Source organism: Muscardinus avellanarius, assembly GCF_963383645.1.
Source record: "Muscardinus avellanarius genome assembly, chromosome: 10".
In the NCBI taxonomy this organism is placed as follows: Eukaryota; Metazoa; Chordata; class Mammalia; order Rodentia; family Gliridae; genus Muscardinus; species Muscardinus avellanarius.
In genome coordinates, this window is record NC_137796.1 from 80656527 (window position 1) to 80673316 (window position 16790).

Consider the following 16790-nt stretch of genomic DNA (forward strand, 5'->3'; position numbering starts at 1 on the left):
AATGTTTTCTTTCAAAATCAGAAGCAGTAGGTGGGTATAGTGGCTCAGGCTTGTAATGCCAGTGGGAGGCTGAGACAGGAGGATTACAAGTTTGTGGTCAGCCCTCAGCAATTTAGTGAGGTCCTTCACAATTTAGTGAGATCCTGTTTTAAAATAAAATAGGGCTGGGTTGCAGCTCAGGTAGAATACTCCTGGGTTCAACCCCCTGTACCATCATAAATAAAATCAGAAGGGGAAAAAAACTTTTCTAAGGAAAGGAAAATCCTTTAAGTATATATTTGTTCTATGTATTTGTATTATGTTGTAAAAGTTGTATATGTAGGGTATTGGAGATTAAACCCAGGGGCATTCTACCTCCAAGCTACACTTCCAGACCCCCTCCCCTTTTTTGTGGTACTGAAGACTGAACCCAGAGGCATTCTAGCTCCACGCTACATCCCCAGTCCTATTTTTTCTGTGTGTGTGGTACTGGGGATGGAACCAAGGGGCATTCTATCTCCAAGCTACCTTCAGCCCTACTTTTTTATTCTTTATCTTGAAACAGGGTCGCTAGGTTGCAAAGGCCCTAAGTAGATGAGGCTGTCCTCGAACCAGTTTTCCCATCTCAGCCTCCCAAATGCTGGGATGACAAGCGTGCACCACCACGCCCGGCTTCAATCCTATTATTTTGAAACAGGGTCTTGCTAGGTTATCAAGAGTCTGACAACTTGCTGAGGCTGTCCTCGAACCTGTGATCCTCCTGTCTCAAGTCCCCCAAGTCCTGAGATTACAAGTGTGGGCCACCATATCCAGGTCACCTCCAGCCCTACTTTTTTTTGCGGGTCTGGGGGTGGAACCCAGGGGCATTCGACCTCCGAGCTATACCTCCTGTCCTATTTTTTCTTTATTTTGAAACCGGGTCTCACTGAATTGCAGAGGGCCTAAGTAGCTGAGGCTGTCCATGAACTGTGATTCTCCGGTCTCAGCCTCCCGAATGCTGGGATTACAAGCGTGCGCTACCACACCCGGCTTCCAGCCCTACTTTTTTGAGTCTCAACAGTTTGCTGAGAATGGTTTCAAACCTGTAATATTCCCATTTCAGCCTCCCAAGCGCTGGGATTACAGGTGTGTGTCACCCTACCTGGCTAAAAAGACGAACATGCCTCCGGCCCACAGAGGTCAGAATATGTTTATCTCCCCAGTCCAGAATAGGATTGCTATCAGATAGGAAGGCAGGCCTGAACTGGTTTTTTTTTTTTTTTTTTTTTTTTTTTCGATACTGGGGATAAAACCTAGGAGCATTCTACCTCTGAACTACATCCTCAGCCCTGTTTTTTATTCTTTATTTTTGAAACAAGGTCTAAGTTGCTGAGGGCCTAAGTAGCTGAGGCTGGCTAAGAACCTGTGATACTCCTGTCTCAGCCTCCCAAGTACTGGGATTACAAGCGTGTACTACCATGCCCAGCTTGGTATGTGCTCCTTTTAAGAGGGTCAAGAATTGGCACCTTGAGGGTGGCCTGACCGTCCCTGGCCTGGGTTGTGCCCGGTGCTACCATCTGACCAGCCTGGGCCTGGGCCAGTCCCTACACCCTCACATCTGTTTCCTCATAACACAGCAGTAGCAGCACCTGTGCTGTGTGAACATGTATTTTATTTATTATTATTATTTTTTGGTGGTACTGGGGTTCCTGGAAGCCCTTCTACCTCTGGGCTACACTCCCAGACCTATTTTTTTACATTTTTTATTTGGAAACAGGGTCTCCTAAGCCAGCACGCACAGCTGGCTTCAAACCTGCGTGATCCTCCTGTCTCTGCCTCCCAAGCGCGGGGATTACAAGCGTGCGCCACCATGCCTGGCATGAACATGTATTTTATAAACCAGAACCCCGGGGAGAGTGTGAAGGGCCACTTTGGATGACAGGTCCTGCAGGCGGGCACTCATGGCAGGGAGAACACGCAGACCCTGGGCAGGCCTCCAGATCAGTGCTGTGTGCCCTCCAGCCTCGCTACAGACTATGTCTCCATTTCCCAGATGGGGTAGAAGGTGCAGTGTATGAGCTGCCTTCCGGTTCTAACACAGGACCCATGTTCTTGGCCACTACATGAAACGAGCACATATATGCAAGCGCGTGCGTACACACGTGCGCGCACACACACATACACACCAGGGTCTGCGGATTTTGGCTACAGAGCCTTTATTGCAAACAAAATCTGAGGTATGAGAAGCTGACTAGGAACCCACGCCCACCCTGGCTGGGGGAGGGACAGCGTCCGCTCACCCCATACCAGGCCTGGGCGCTGGGGCCCAGAGCAGCTCTCCAGAGGACAAAAGGCCTGTCCCTGCACTGAGGTAGCTGCATCTTAAGCCCCCACAAGCACAACTTCCCAGGGCTGCCCAGTTCCCAAGCAGATCCCTACCAGAAGGGGAGGAGGGGGCAAGGGGTGGGCAGAAGCCCCAGCTCTTCCTCACACCCTTGCACCCCATGCCCCACAAACATTCCAGCCTCTCAGGAAAGGCACGTTCCTGCCCGCCACCCAGGGGCAGCGCAGGCAGCGTGGGGCTGGGGCGACCACCAGAGGTGAGCGTGGCGGGGCTGATGGTCACTGCTGCTCCAGGCAGTCCTCGGTCACCCCCTGGGCGGCCAGCTCGGCCAGCACGTTCTGCAGGTAGTTGGGGTCAGGGTAGCCATGGCCCGTCACATTGCGGTCCATCTCTGTTTTGTGGTGGATCTCGTTCCACACCACTGTGTCGGTCTCACCAGTAGTGCTGGATGTCCCAACTGTGAAGATAAGTCGCCTCTTCCAGGCCACCTTCAGGAGCTCCAGGACCTGCTCAAGAGGAAGGAGGGAGGGCATGTCAACAGCGCCTGGCTGAGTCCCACTCTTCCACCCTCTCCCCTGTAGTCTCACCCAGTCCTGGCACTACTCCACCTGTGGGCGCACCTGAGCCAGCTGCCCACCCAGCAGCCCCACAGGATCTCCGCGGCTCTAGCCCTCCCTCACTGCCTCCGCAGCATCTACACGGCTGCTGTAGCCATAGCATTGTCCTCCTTCTGCAGACTATTGGCCAAGCCGCCTGCTCCCTGCCCACCAGAAGCTAGGCCTCCTGCCCTCCCAGTCTCCATAGCGGGCCTTTGAGAGTCCAGGATCCGGGCTAGGTACAGCTCATGGTATAGTACTTGCCTGGGGTGCCCCAGTCTCTGGGTTCCAACCCCAGTACAACAGAGTATAAAAAAAAATTCCAGGCAGCCACAAGAGTTTTTCTAAACTGAACGCCCCACAGCAGGCCTGCAGGGCAGGAAGCCCCAACCCTTCCTCTGGCCCACCCCAAAGCCTTCACACCAGCTGCCGTCTGCCTGGTGGGCTCTTCCCAACCTCTCGTAGCTGCCAAGCCCCTATTCAGGTCTCAGTGCGGACAGGACCACTCAGCCATCCTGGGTCACCAGTGCCTCCCACAGCACCCTGCCATGCTGAGGAGCAGCACCCGGTCTCTCCCTGCACCACAGGGAGCCCTTGGGAAGGCCTGGGCTTGTCCTCTGCCACAGGAGGTGGGAGGAGCAGAGCGGCCACGGCTCCCCACTGCCCTGCACTCTCAGAGGTGACAGCAGCCTTTACCTTGCGGCCCTGCTCATTGTCTGGAAGGTAGCACTGGCGGGGAAAGCCTCTGGCGGTGAATGGCTTTCCAGGGTTGGGGTGCTCGGGGCCCTGTAGGAGGAGGAACAGATGCCAAGATGGGAGAGCTGTTGCAGGGCCCACTGCCAGCTGCAGAGGCTCACAGGACACCAAAGTCAGCCCCACCCCTGGCCGGGTCCACTCCTGTGCTGAAGTAGCCAGATAAACCCTCAAAGACCTAAAGTGAACATGGCCTCCCACCATGAACACCCTCCCTTGAACTGTGTCAATCTGCCTGGCAAAAGACATTGCTGCCAACTTTCCCCAATGATGCTGGGAGCCTGTAGGAGCAAGGGCAGACCTCCTACTGCTCTGGTGACCCCCTGGGCACTGGGCTACCTTCTCTCATGAGCCCCACATGCTCCTTGCTGTGAAAATTGGCTGGAGCAGAGGCCCCAAGGTAGGGTGGCAGGCTGGACAGGAGGGCAGGGCCACGCCCACCCACAGCTCACAATCCCCTCCACTGAGGTGCCCACCTTCTCTGCAAGGTTTTCAGTCTGAGCCATGGAGAAGAGGAGAAAAACCAGAAGAACACAGGACTCAGCAAGATAAATGGACCCTGGTCTGGCTGCAGGTCCACCAGCCCCAGGCCAGGATCAGTCTGGACCCAGACAGGTTAAGACCTAAGGCCAAGGCTCCCCTCTGGCCTTCAACTGGGACATCCAGCCCCAGGCCTGACCTGGTCACCGCGCTGGTTTCTCAAGACAAGAGTCCTGCCCTGCGCCGTGGCCCCTCCCCACTCCACTCTGTCACTGGGAGGCTCCTGCATGGGTTCCCCAGTTCTCCAGCCCAACAGTGCTCTTTCTGCTTATCTGCTTTGTCTTCTGCCCAGCCCAGATGTCTTCTCCAGGAAGCCTTCCTTTGCTCAGGAAAGGATGGGGGCTACTTCCTCCTTCCAGCACTACCCCCCAGCACTACTCTCTCCTACTTCCTGCCCCCCTGGCCTGGGCAGCGGCATCAACACGCTCACCTCAGCCCAGGAGGCGGGCAGGAAGAGCAGCACCTGGGAGAAGTCCCTGGAAGCTCCTCTGGTGATCCCCTTACCTGGATGCCATGAGGAATGTTGTAAACTATGAGTATTGTCCCGCAGTCCTCGTGGCCAGGGAGTGACACCTGGAACTTGAACACTTCCATCTTCCCCCGAGGCTGGGTCCCCGTCTTCTCCCCATAGATGGTTTTACAGGAAGGACACTGCAAACTCCCATCCTGAGACAAAGCAGATACAACAGACTGAGCCCCAAGTATACCAGCTAGGCACTGCTTAGGTGGGAGAAGAGGCCCAGCTGGCCTCTGCTCTAAGAAACTAGATTTCAACAGTTTATTCTTGAAAGGTAAGTTCTAGCCAGGTATAGTGACATATGCCTGTAATCCCAGTACTTGGGAGGCTGAAACAGGAGGATTCCAGGTCTGCAGCCAGCCTTAGCAATTTAGTGAGACCTTTTCAAAATAACAGGGAGCCGGGTGTGGTGGTGTCTCAGCCTCCCAGCATTTGGGAGGCTGAGACAGGAGGATCGGGGTTCGAAGACAGCCTCAGCTACTTAGTGAGGCCATTTGCAACCCAGTGAGACCCTGTTTCAAAATAAAGATTAAAGTTGGGCATGGTGACACATGCTTGTAATCCCAGCATTTGAGAGGCTGAGACCAGAGGATCACGGTTCACGGACAGCCTCAGCTATTTAGTGAGGCCCTCCACAACTTAGTGAGCCCCTGTTTCAAAATAAAGAATAAAAAATAGGGGAGGGGGGTATAGCTCGGAGGTCGAATGACCCTGGGTGTCATCCCCAGACCCACAAAAAGAAAGAAAAAAGGAAAAAAAAGGGAGTAAAGTGCCGGGTGTGGTGGTGCACCCTTGTAATCCCAGCTCTTAGGAGGCTGAGACAGAAGGATTGCACAGGTTCAAAGCCAGCCTGAGCTACTTAGTGAGGCTCTCAGCAACTGAGACCCTGTTTCCAAATAAAGTCTGGGAGTATATCCCAGAGGTAGAAAAGCCCCTGGGTTTCACCCCCAGTACCCCCCAAAAAAAGTAAAAAAATAGGGCTAGAGGCTGGAGATGCAGCTTGGAGATAGAATGCCCTTGGGTTCCATCCCCAGTGCCACAAAAAAACAAAACAAAACAAAAAACAAACAGGGCTAGGATCTGGGAGTGGTGGTGCATGCTTGTAATTTCAGTACTTGGGAGGCTGAGACAGGAGGATTGCAGGTTCAAGGACAGTCTCAGCAAGTAGTGAGACTCACAGCAACCTAGAGAGACCCACTGGGGGTATAGCTCTAAGGTAGAATGACTCTGGGTTCAATCCCAGGTACCACACATACAAAAACAAATAATAAAATAGGGCTGGGTATGTAGCTAGGAGGTAAAATGCTTTGGGTTCAATCCTCAGTAAATCACACACACACACACACACACACACACACACACACACACACACACACACACACACAGAAAAACAAATAAAATAGGGCTGAGGTGTAGCTCAGAGGTAGAATGTCCCTGGGTTCAATTTCCTGTACCACAAAAAAAGAAAATAAAGTTCTATACCACAAACTCATCATGTAATTCTCATTAAAAGGGCAAGATATCAAGACACAGGCACTGGGCAGAAAAATTAGGTTATGAGCAAGTCTCTAGTCTCCTTTAGGATCAAACGGAAAACCCTGCGACTGATCTGCCGATGGAGAGAAGCCAGGCCCGAGAGGGCATGGTCACGGGACCTGGTCTTTCCATTTCCCAGCCTCTGTCCACCCTGGCTGAACTCTTCCAGGGGTCAGCCACGGAGGGCCTGCGCAGGGCTCTTCCCCAGTAGAGGAGCACAGGACTAGTCAGAGCCTGGCTCTAAGCTTCTAGCAGGCAACCTTGGGCATGCTTTCCTCTCTGCACCCGTTTTTTCTTTTTCTTTTGGTACTGGGGATTGAACCCAGGGTTACTCTACCTCCAAGCAATACCTCCAGCCTTATTTTTTAGCTTGGAACAGAGTCTCTTCTAAATTGCAGAGGACCTAAGTTGCTGAGGCTGGCAGTGAACCTGCAGCACTCCCTTCTCAGCCTCCTAAGTAGTGGAATTACAAGCCTGCACCACTAGTTTTGTTTTTTTGAGGTACTGGAGATGGAACCCAGAGGCATTCTACCTCCGAGCTACACCCCCAGCCCTATTTTTTATTATTTTCAAACAGGGTCTCACTGAGTTGCAAAGGGCCTAAGTAGCTGAGGCTGTCCACGAACTGTGATCCTCCTGTCTCAGCCTCCCTAGTGCTGGAATTACAAGCATGCACCACCATGCCCGGGTCTCTGCACCTATGGGTTACTGCAGAGGGATGTCATATGGTGTGAAGTGCTTCTAAGTGAGATAGAGCCCTGTGGATGGAGGAGCCCAGCCCCACTGGTGCCTGCCTAAGGCACAGGGCAGGACTGGGAGAGCCAGAACACCTTCAGAAAGGTCTTCGAGGCAGCTCCAGGCCCTGACTGCCTTTCTAGGAGCAGTCCCACACTTGCCATCCAAGCCTAGCAGCCAACTCTCTTCGTGCCATAGGATAAAGACTGTAGGCACCTTGAGGCAACTTCTGTCCATCTCAGGCTGCCTGTTCAGGGACAGTAAGCCTGGGACAGGCTGTGGGGATGGGCCCCCTCCGCCTGCCACCTGGGCCCACCCTGGTACCTTGTTTCCGTTGCAGTACATGGCCAGCAGGCACAGCAGGTGGAAGGTGTGGCTGCACTTGGTGAGGCGACCCACGACCGAGGGCCCAAGGGTCTTGCTGTCGGTCACATCACTATAGCCAGACACCATGGATAGTTTCTCCATGCAGATGATGCAGTCCTGGAGGGAGACAAACACAAGGCCCAGTCGCCAAGAGTCAGCTGGGCCTCTGCTGGACGTTGTGGGAAAAGGCCTGGCTCTGTTGAAATGCTGCAACTCTAGTCAAAGTTGGTCTAGCAGTCATCTGTTCCTGAGGATGGGAACAAAGGAGTCAGTGACCTGTGCCCACGAGGGGCTGACAAGCAGCACAGGCCAGAGTGGCAGCAGGAACAAGCAAATAGGGTGGGCAGAAAAGAGAGAAGCCCTCAGAGCTGGCTTTCAGAAAGCACACAGGAATTGGGTGTAGTGGTACGCCCCTGTAATCCCAGTACTTGGGAGGCTCAGACAGAAGGATCACAGTTTGTGGTCAGCCTCGGCAACCTAGCGAGGCCCTCTTGTAGACCCTGTTTCAAAATAAAAAAATAGGACTTGGGGTGAAACTCAAGAGGTAGAATGCCCTTGAGTTCACTTTCTAGTACTGACACACACACACACACACACGCACGCACCAGGTGTGGTGGCACAGGCCTGTAATCCCAGAATTTGGGAGGCTGGAACAGGAGGATCTCAAGTCTGAAGACAACCTTGGCAGCTTAGGCCCTCAACAACTTGGTGAGACCTTATTCCAAAATAAAGAAATAAAGGGCTAAGAGTGTAGTTCAGAGGTAGAATACCTCTGGGTTCAATTCCTAGTTTAAAAGCACACAGGGAAGTCAGATGGACAAGTGAGGAAGAGAAGAGAAACTTTCTGAAACATGAAAATGGGGCACGAGGGAGATGAGACCAGTGACCAGGTCCTGAGCAGCGTGGTCAGCAGCTGGAGCATCTGTGGAGTAGGGGCTCCGCTGAGGCATTCTAATAGCTCGCTGCACACTGGCCAAGCAGAGAGCTGCAAGGAAGAGCCTGGGGCTGGGAACACTAGGAGAAAGACATGGTATGACTGTCAGGCTCTGTCCAAACTTTTACTACCCAGATTGGTTTTTTTTTTGGTAGAGGGGATTGAACCCGCGGGCATTCTACCTCTGAACTTTAATTTGAAACAAGGTCTTGCTAAGTTGCTGAGGCTGGCCTTGAATCTGTGATCCTCCTGTCTCAGTCTCCCAAATACTGGGATTATAGGCATGTTGTCACCATGCCCGGCTCCAGATTTTCTAACATACTCAACTCACAGGAGAAAGCAGGAAGGCATTGGCATGTCTGACCTTTTAACACAACTCCAGTATCTCCAGGACTCTATTCAATAGAGAGGAGCGGTTCTGGTTCAAAAAAGCAAGATTAGGGTTTCACTAAAACTGATGGGCCTGGCAGGGCCTATTAAGTATAGAAATCCTGTCAGGGTCCCAACAACAGGGAAGACAGGAGTGCCACCTGGACAAAGACTGCCTTGTTCCTGCACCAGCACCCATGAAGGGAGCTGAGGGAAGTGGGGAGACATGCTCAACCTTTGTCCCTGGGTCCCAACACCAAGGATGGTCCCAGACTATGCCAAGGCTTGTACCAAGACAAAAGAGCTCTGCTCAGGACCACAGCTTGTCTGCGAGACAGGAATGACTTGGGAACCCTAGCCACCTTGCCAGCATGGTGGGTGCCCTAGAGATCCCTAGGGACTGGGACATGCTGTGGGCTGGGGCCCCTTCATCTGGAACCCCCAAATTTGCAAGAACTGCAATGGCACAGCTCCCAAGGACACACCTCATCCGGGGGCATCTTCAGCTCCTCGGTGTACTTGCTGATCACCTGTTCTGGATCCGGCTTTGGAGCCCCTCCTGGAAGAGACAAGGATGTAAGCAGTGTCCCAAGCACAGGAGCTGAGGAGAGCGATGCCGGGGAGGAAGGCAGACAGGAAGTCCAAGCTGCCAGGAGGAAACGTTAGACGGCCAGGATGGGAAGGTTAGCAGTAAGCCAGGACAGCCTCGGCGCAGGCACAGGACACTCCGCAGCCCAGCGGGTCCACCGGCTTGGGCCCGGCCCAGCTCAGGAAGCCCTGGAGGAGGCAGAGGGGCAGAAACAGCAGCACACTTCAGGACTCTCCCTGAGCCGCACCCCAGGAAACCAGGCCCTACTGAGGACGCCCAGAAACGTCACACAACAGCTTCAAGAACAAACGACCCCCCAGAGAACATTCTGGCAATGATGTTTACTCAACTTTTATCGTTTTATATGAAAATTTCACCAAGAGAAGGAAGTTGAGATTCCAACACGTACTAAGGATCTAGCCCATGCAGGCATCCGCATGTGTCATACTGACCCTGCCAAGAGACACCACCTGTCTCAGAACCAGGTGGCTTTAGTCATGTCCACTTGGCGCTACGCTGAGCAGGCCTGGGAAGCAGCTGAGATGCAGCAGGAGGCACGCCCTGACTGCATCCATATGTGGGAAGCCACAGGACCCTGCATCAGGACGAGATCTCCCCAGCAGGAGGAGCATCGCACAGCCAGGGTTTCTCTGGGCAGCAGCAGCCTCAGAACTGCAGCCAAGTCCAGGCAGGAGCAAAAGGAGGGACACCAGGAGGCAGCTCAGCCCCGAAGCAGCCACCCTGGCAGGCTCACCCCTCAAGGCCACAATGAGATTCCTAGTCTCCAAGACCGGAAAGGGCTCCTGGTTTAAACCCAAACTCATGGCACCCAGCCTTGGAAATCTGAGGGCTCAACAAATGAACTCCCCTGGACCACAAAAGGCTGGTGACAGCTATGCGGGAAAGTGGCTTAGCGTAGCAGAGAGGCTGGAGTTGAGAGACAAAAGGTTTGATTCCGGCTCTCGTGCTATGACCCCATCCCATCACCTCAGTCTCAGTTCCCTCAGCTAGAAATGTGGATGCAAAATACCTGATAAGCGGTCACTGGTGTGAAGCATCACCTGTGAACAGCAGCACCCAAGAAAGGGATACCAGGCATGCCCCATACACACGGACCCCACACCCCTCTGTGTACCAATGTACTCCAGTCACATCCACACCCCCCCACACACCCAATCTCCTCCCACACACCCTTAGAGACAACTCTGATCACTGTGGTGAGAAAGCTAGACCAACATAATGACTGCCAGCACAGGGAAGCCATCCTGGTAGCTGGGTCACCGCACTCAGACTGAGGGAAACCTTTCTTTTAGAAGAGCCAAGTGGCCTCATGTGGGTTCCTCCTGCAAGGACTACCTGGTCCAGCTCTGGCGAAGCCTGGCTCGGCATACCAACTCCCACCCTTACCAGCCTTTCAGAACTGAAGGGAGCATCCTTGGACACATTTCTCAAAAGGGGCCGGCCAGGAGACCGTCAACCCCACAAAAGGGACATCTACACCCAGAAAGAGAGGCCAGAGGGTCTGCCGAGAGCCTGTGTTCTCTAGCAGTCTGGGTGCCTGGAAGCTGCTGGCTGCCGTCTGCAGGTCTGTCTCCACCATGATGGAGCGACAGCGCATGTGCACAGGGCCTGGGCTGGGGCGCAGGAGCCGGAGGCACCCCTTCGCTTTCTACCCCCTCACCTGTGGGGCAGGGGATGGACAGCCCCTGGACGTGATTAGAGCTTCCCTGGTCACTGTGTGCCAGGCACTTCATGTAGCCTTCCTACGCGTCACTGCCCCGCTAAGCAGGAAGCACCAGTTCAGACAGATCTACTTGATGTCACAAAGCTAGGGAGGCTGGAGCCAAGACTGTAGCCAGGCTGGCGGAGCCACAGCCCAGACCCTTGCACCCCACCGTGCCACCTCAAAAGGCCACCTTGTTTCTATGGCCCAGCCTTGGAACAATTTAGAAATTACTACCACAGGCTTCTCTACACACGTCTCATTAAAACTCCCAGCACCTTCTGGCTGCAAACCCCCCTTCTGCCCTGGCCACATAACAGGCAGAGCAGTGGTCACCAGGGAAACTCTTGAGTGGCCCATATGGGCACCAGGCAAGGCTAGGTAGCTGGGCTGCCATTCGCAGGCCTTTCCTGATAGACACACAGGCCCTAAGGAAGGGACAGGGGCCCCGCGATCCCAAGCGGGCCAGGCCTTGTTCACACCTGGATGTTGACAAAGTCGCAGGACCCTTGGGAATAAGCCCCTCTCACTCCAACTGTGCTGTGCTGGGAGAGTAAGATGCTAGGAGCCACCTCTGCTGCTGAGCGAGGGCGAGAAGGGACGCAGGAAGTCAAGAAGGGCCGTGGGAGTCAAAGAAGGATAATCGGCGCAGGAGAATCAGAGGCAGCAAGACTTGGAGGAGGCGTAAGCAGAGGCCAGAGAGCGTTTGTGAACGCAAACTACCTTTCACGGACATTTTCCTCAGTCTCTTAACTGAGCTGTGGCTTTTAGAGGTCAGACAGGAGGCGGGAGGACTGGCGGGCTGGGGTGCGCGGCTAAAACACACAGGGAGTCCGATGGCGGACATCAGCACACTTGTCATGCCTGCACGGGTGCAAGATCAGACATGCAAAGAGGGGAGAAACGTTAGAAGGAGGCATTCAGCACGTCGTCTACGAATCCTGCGGAGTCAGAAGTGGCAATACCATGAATGGCCATCAGGACCTGTAAATCTCTCCAGGGCTGCCAGGGCCTACTCGACGGATAAGCCTGAGTTCCAGCCCAGGAATCAGAATGCTGGTGAAATGACCTGACATGCCAGAAACCTGGCCCCAGATCCCCAGGCGTCTGCACAAGCAACTGCCCAGCCTGTCCCCAGAGCATGCAGGGAGGGCAAGGTCGTTTGCCCTGAGAGAGCAGAGGTCAGAACACCAGCCTGAAGGCCTCCTGAGCAGTTCCTGGTGGCATCTCCCCCGGCCAGGCGTGGGAGGGGAGCAGCTGAGGCAGTGTGGCAGGGTGCAGCCAAGCTATGGAAACAGGGCCTTCTCCTGTTACCCCTGGACCTGGTCATGGGGGTCAATCACTCCGCCTCCTGTGGGGTGCTGTCTGTTTTCCAGGCCCCAACTCCTACCTACAGCTTCAACAACACTGCCCCTTGGAAGTGCTCCCACGCGGAGTGACCTGTGATCCCCAGCACTGGCTTCCTCTCTGCTCACCAGGGCAGGAGCAACAGCAGGCAGCAGTGCTGAGCCCCGTTCCAGAGCTCACTGCAGCCCCTGCCTGGGGGCAGGAATGTCCTAGCCCGGCCCTCCCCCAACACTGTCCCTCCCACACTTTCTGGATGACCTACTCAGTGTTCTCTCTGTTCCTGCCACCCTCGCCTGCCTGGCTGTCCTTAGTACCACCTCCCCAGTCCTCCCTGTCCTTGGTCAGTCTGGCTCAAAAGAACCTTTTCCCCAGAGGAAGGGACTCTGAGCCACTCAGCCACCCTCGGTGATTTTCTTCCCAATCCTTGCAAGCTAGCTCAGGTACTAGGCACGCATTAGTGCTCTTGAACCCTACTCTCCTCCAAGGCAGGTTGAGACCGACGGCACTGACCTCACAGAGGCGATTCAGAGGAGAGACAGCCAGCCACCGTGGCCTCCTCTCAACCTGGCCAATGTGCCCAGTTGGAGACACACCGGCCTGGGCAGTATAGCCAAGCCAGGCAGGGCCACTGTGGTGACAACTCAGCAGGAGACACTGAAGTATAAAGCCTGGGCTCGGCCACTGCCTGCACTCCAGCTGGGCCCCAGCTCACAGGTCATGGCAATGCCACCTACATGCCAAGGTAGACGGAATGACAACCACGCACAGGTGACAAAAGATGGGAAGAAACAGAAACGGGTCTAGCTTCTCTTAAGAGAACCCAGAGACTCTGCAAGGACTGTATACTCTGGTGGGAACATGTTCCCCCACCAGCACCCCACTTCACTCATCTTTCAAGTGCTGCACCCTGCAGGCAGGCTTTAGCCCTTCCCTGACGCCCTGTGGGGAAGGGCCGCATCGCTCTCCAGCTCTTAGCAACTTTACCCTGCTTTGTTTTTCTTACCATTTTACCATCTGCAATGACTCATATCTGAATCTCTCCCTAAACACACATTCCATGGGGTGAGGACACTGTCTGCTCACAGTCGCCCGTCCAGCACCCTGAGTGGCACATGCTCTGTAGGAGGCACACTGTGTCTGCTGAGGAATGAAGACTTCCCCAGGGCCGCCATATCAGCCCCCAGGAAGCCAGCACTGCCGCAGTCCCCACACTCAAGTCGCAGATGTAGAAGTCTCAACGCTGTGCCTAGAGAGAAAGCGGCCCCTGCTCTGTGGCTTTATCCTCTTGTGAGGTCTGAAAGCAACCCAAGCTCAACACGTTATGAAAGCAGCGAACAATGGACAGACAGGCCGGGAAGAAGACAGCAAGAGCAGGTCATCGCCTCTTCCTCAGCACAAGAGCTCAAGGACAGGCCTGAAACTGTCCTCACACCCCAAGTCACCATCACAGCTTGAACAGCCACTGCTTTTTCCTCCACTCATCCAAGATGACCCGTGAAGCCCTGAAGAGTGAAGCTGCAGTTCAGACTTGTTCTGCAATTGCAAATACCCACTTTCTGACACCAGAGGTCAGCTTTTCGCCCAGCTGAAATCAACGCCTGTCTTCCCCTTGCCGGGATCAAGCACAGGTCCACCCTTGCTGGCTGGCTAGCCTTGGGCAGGTTCCTGGGCAGCAGTGTTTGGTGCAGGCCACTGGGCAGATGCCACTTCCTTTGCAGGCAGGATGTGAGGAACCTGAGCCCAGACTCATAGGGCCGGTCTCACCCCATAAGAGAGGGCTGAGCAAGTGCAGCCAGGGGAGCTGTGTGTTCCCTGGAAACATAACTCATCCAGCTGGAGGGGGAGAGCACCCAGACCTACCACAAGGTGACCACCTGGCTAGAAAATGACATGAAAAACCCCAAATGCTCACTTCCCCGTGGCCAGGCATGATATCTTCCTGAATCCATAAATGTGGCCAGGATGAGAGAGGATACTCCCAGCCTTTGTTCCCTAGTGCCCTAGAAAATGGTCCCATTATGCCAGGCATGATGGAACACGCTTGTAATCCCAGCTTTTGGGAGGCTGAGACAGGAGGATCCTGGTTTGCAGCCAGCCTCAGCTACTTAGTGAGGCCCTTTGCAACTCAGTGAGACCCTGCTTTTTTTTATTTTTTTGGTGGTACTGGGGATGGAACCCAGGAGCTTTCTACCTCTGGGTTATACTCCCAGCCCTATTTTATATTTGGAAACGGTCTCATTAAGTTGTCAAGAGCCTCACTAAGTAGCTGAGGCTGGCTTCGAACCTGCGCAATCCTTCTGTCTCAGCCTCCCAAGCGCAGGGATTATAAGTGTGCGCCACCACGCCTGGCCTGAGACCCTGTTTCACAATAAAAAATAGAGATGGGGTATAGCTCAGAGGTAGAATGTTCCTGGGTTCCATCTCCAGTACCACATAAAAAAAAAAAAAAAAAAAGCCAGGTATCGTGGTGTGTGTTTGTAATCCCAGTACTTGGGAGGCTGAGACAGGCTGATCTCACGTTTGAGGACAGCCTCAGCAAGTAGTGAGCCCTTCAGCAACCTAGCAGGACCCTGTTTCTAAATATAAAAAGCAAAGCTGGGCGTGATGGTGCACACTTGTAACCCCAGTGCTTGGGAGGCTGAGACAGGAGGATCGCACAGGTTTGAAGGCAGCCTCAGTTACTTAGTGAAGCTCTCAGCCACTTAGTGAGACCCTGTTTCCAAATAAAATATAAAAGAGGTCTGGGAGTGTAACCCATAGGTAGAAAGCCCCTAAGTTCCATCCCCAGTACCACACACAATTAATTAAAATAAAGTAAAATAAAAATAAATTAAAAAAGCAGGGCTGGGGGTGTAGGATGGAGGTAGAATGCTCCTGGGTTCAATCCCTAGTAACACACACACACACACACACACACACACACACACACACACACACATCATAAAAATAAGACTAAAAAATAGGGCTGGGGTGTAGCTCAGATGTACAATACCCCTGGGTTCCATCCCCAGTACAGGGAAAGAAAAAAAAAAACCCCACACACACTGGGCATGGCCTGGAGAGGCCCTCAGCCTCTGCCTCAGGATCAGAGGTAGGTAGGGGGGCCATGCAACTAGATCCAGCCACTGAGAAGCAGTTTCACATTTGTATCACAGCCAGCCTCAGGGACCAACACTGCAGGCCTTGCTGCTCCGGAAAACCTGCACCCAGCCTGTTGGGATTACACCCACACCCACACACTCCAGCACTCTCAGAACAGTGTACAGCTCACCTATGGCATCGAAGCCGAGCGACCAGAATGGGGCAAGAGCTTCTCTTTCCTCTCAGCTCCAGCAGAGGCTGACAGCTGAGCTGCTAAGGCAGAGGCTCCCCTCTGAACTTCCCCTCCCCACGCCCACCTTCTGCCACCTCTCTAGCTGATCCTCCAAAGGCCCCTCTTCCCAGTATCCTCCACACTTTCCCATGAGGGCCACAGGCTTCAATTTCCCACAGGTGACTCTCCCGAGAGGCACACTCCCAGCCCCGCTGCCTCTGGGACATGCTGCCTGTCTACACCAAAGCTACCGCACTCGTCCAACACTCGCACCAGGCTCAGAGGTGCCAGCCTCCTAAGGAAAAGCCTAGATTTGGGGCCAGGGCTGTCAGGGAAAATTTTAGAAATCTGAGCCCAAGATTTCTTAAATATAACATGGGAAGAAGCTGGGCGTGGTGGCGCACACTTCTAATCCCTGCGCTTGGGAGGCGGAGACAGGAGGATCGTGCTGGCTTAAGAGACCCTGTTTCCAAATAAAAATATAAAAAATAGGTGTCTGGGAGTGTAGCCTGGAGGTAAAAGGGTTTCCAGGAACCCCAGTACCAATAAATAAATAAATAAGTAAATAAATAAATAAATAAATAAAACATGGGAAGAAAAGCACCCACCTCACAGTTATTTAGGATGCAACGCATGCGCACACATGCCATCACTCTTCTGGACTGCTGTCCTCACAACAGCACTGCAGGACAGCCCGGACCCTGAGGCCTCCTGTCTCCCTCACTCCTCTCCAGGCTCATCCCTCTTCACATCCACGCATGAGGCCACATCTCACACAGGTCTCAGGCCAGGCTCCACGTGGCCTCCTGGCCCTAAGCCTGTCTCATCAGCCCAGCCTGCTACAGGGACTTTGAAAAACACCACCATCACTTGACACTGGAAACATGACATTTCCCACAAGTTACAAATAACCTCAGTGGCTCCCCAACACCTCTAAGATTTAATTTTCTTGTGTGATGCTAAGGATTGAACCTACACCTCATAAATGCTAGGCAAGTACTCTACCACTGAGCTATAGCACCCAGCCTTTTTTGAGACAGTCTTGCTAAGTTGCCCAGGCTGGCCTCAAACTTGGGATACTCTCTTGCCTCAACCTCCCAAGTAGTTGGGATTACAGGCATGTACCACCACTCTGGCTGTAAGAAGACTTTACCCATACCCAAGCTGTGT

At 53.7% G+C, this 16790-nt stretch overlaps 1 protein-coding gene across 3 annotated transcripts in view; it reads right to left on the minus strand.

Annotated features, from left to right (window-relative positions):
• Window positions 1-2580: 2580 nt before the first annotated feature.
• The window catches only part of DTX2 (deltex E3 ubiquitin ligase 2), a gene marked incomplete at both ends in the record, with an annotated part of 28786 nt that continues 14576 nt past the window's right edge, over window positions 2581-16790 (minus strand). The window contains 6 exons of one of the 3 annotated variants that reach the window (XM_080704624.1): window positions 2581-2808; window positions 3595-3684; window positions 4696-4857; window positions 7304-7462; window positions 9134-9207; window positions 11684-11824. In XM_080704624.1, coding sequence (XP_080560750.1) covers window positions 2581-2808; window positions 3595-3684; window positions 4696-4857; window positions 7304-7462; window positions 9134-9207; window positions 11684-11824 — 854 coding nt within the window. The remainder of the gene's footprint in view (window positions 2809-3594; window positions 3685-4695; window positions 4858-7303; window positions 7463-9133; window positions 9208-11683; window positions 11825-16790) is intronic. The other 2 variants (XM_080704622.1, XM_080704623.1) reach the window with 2 other exon arrangements.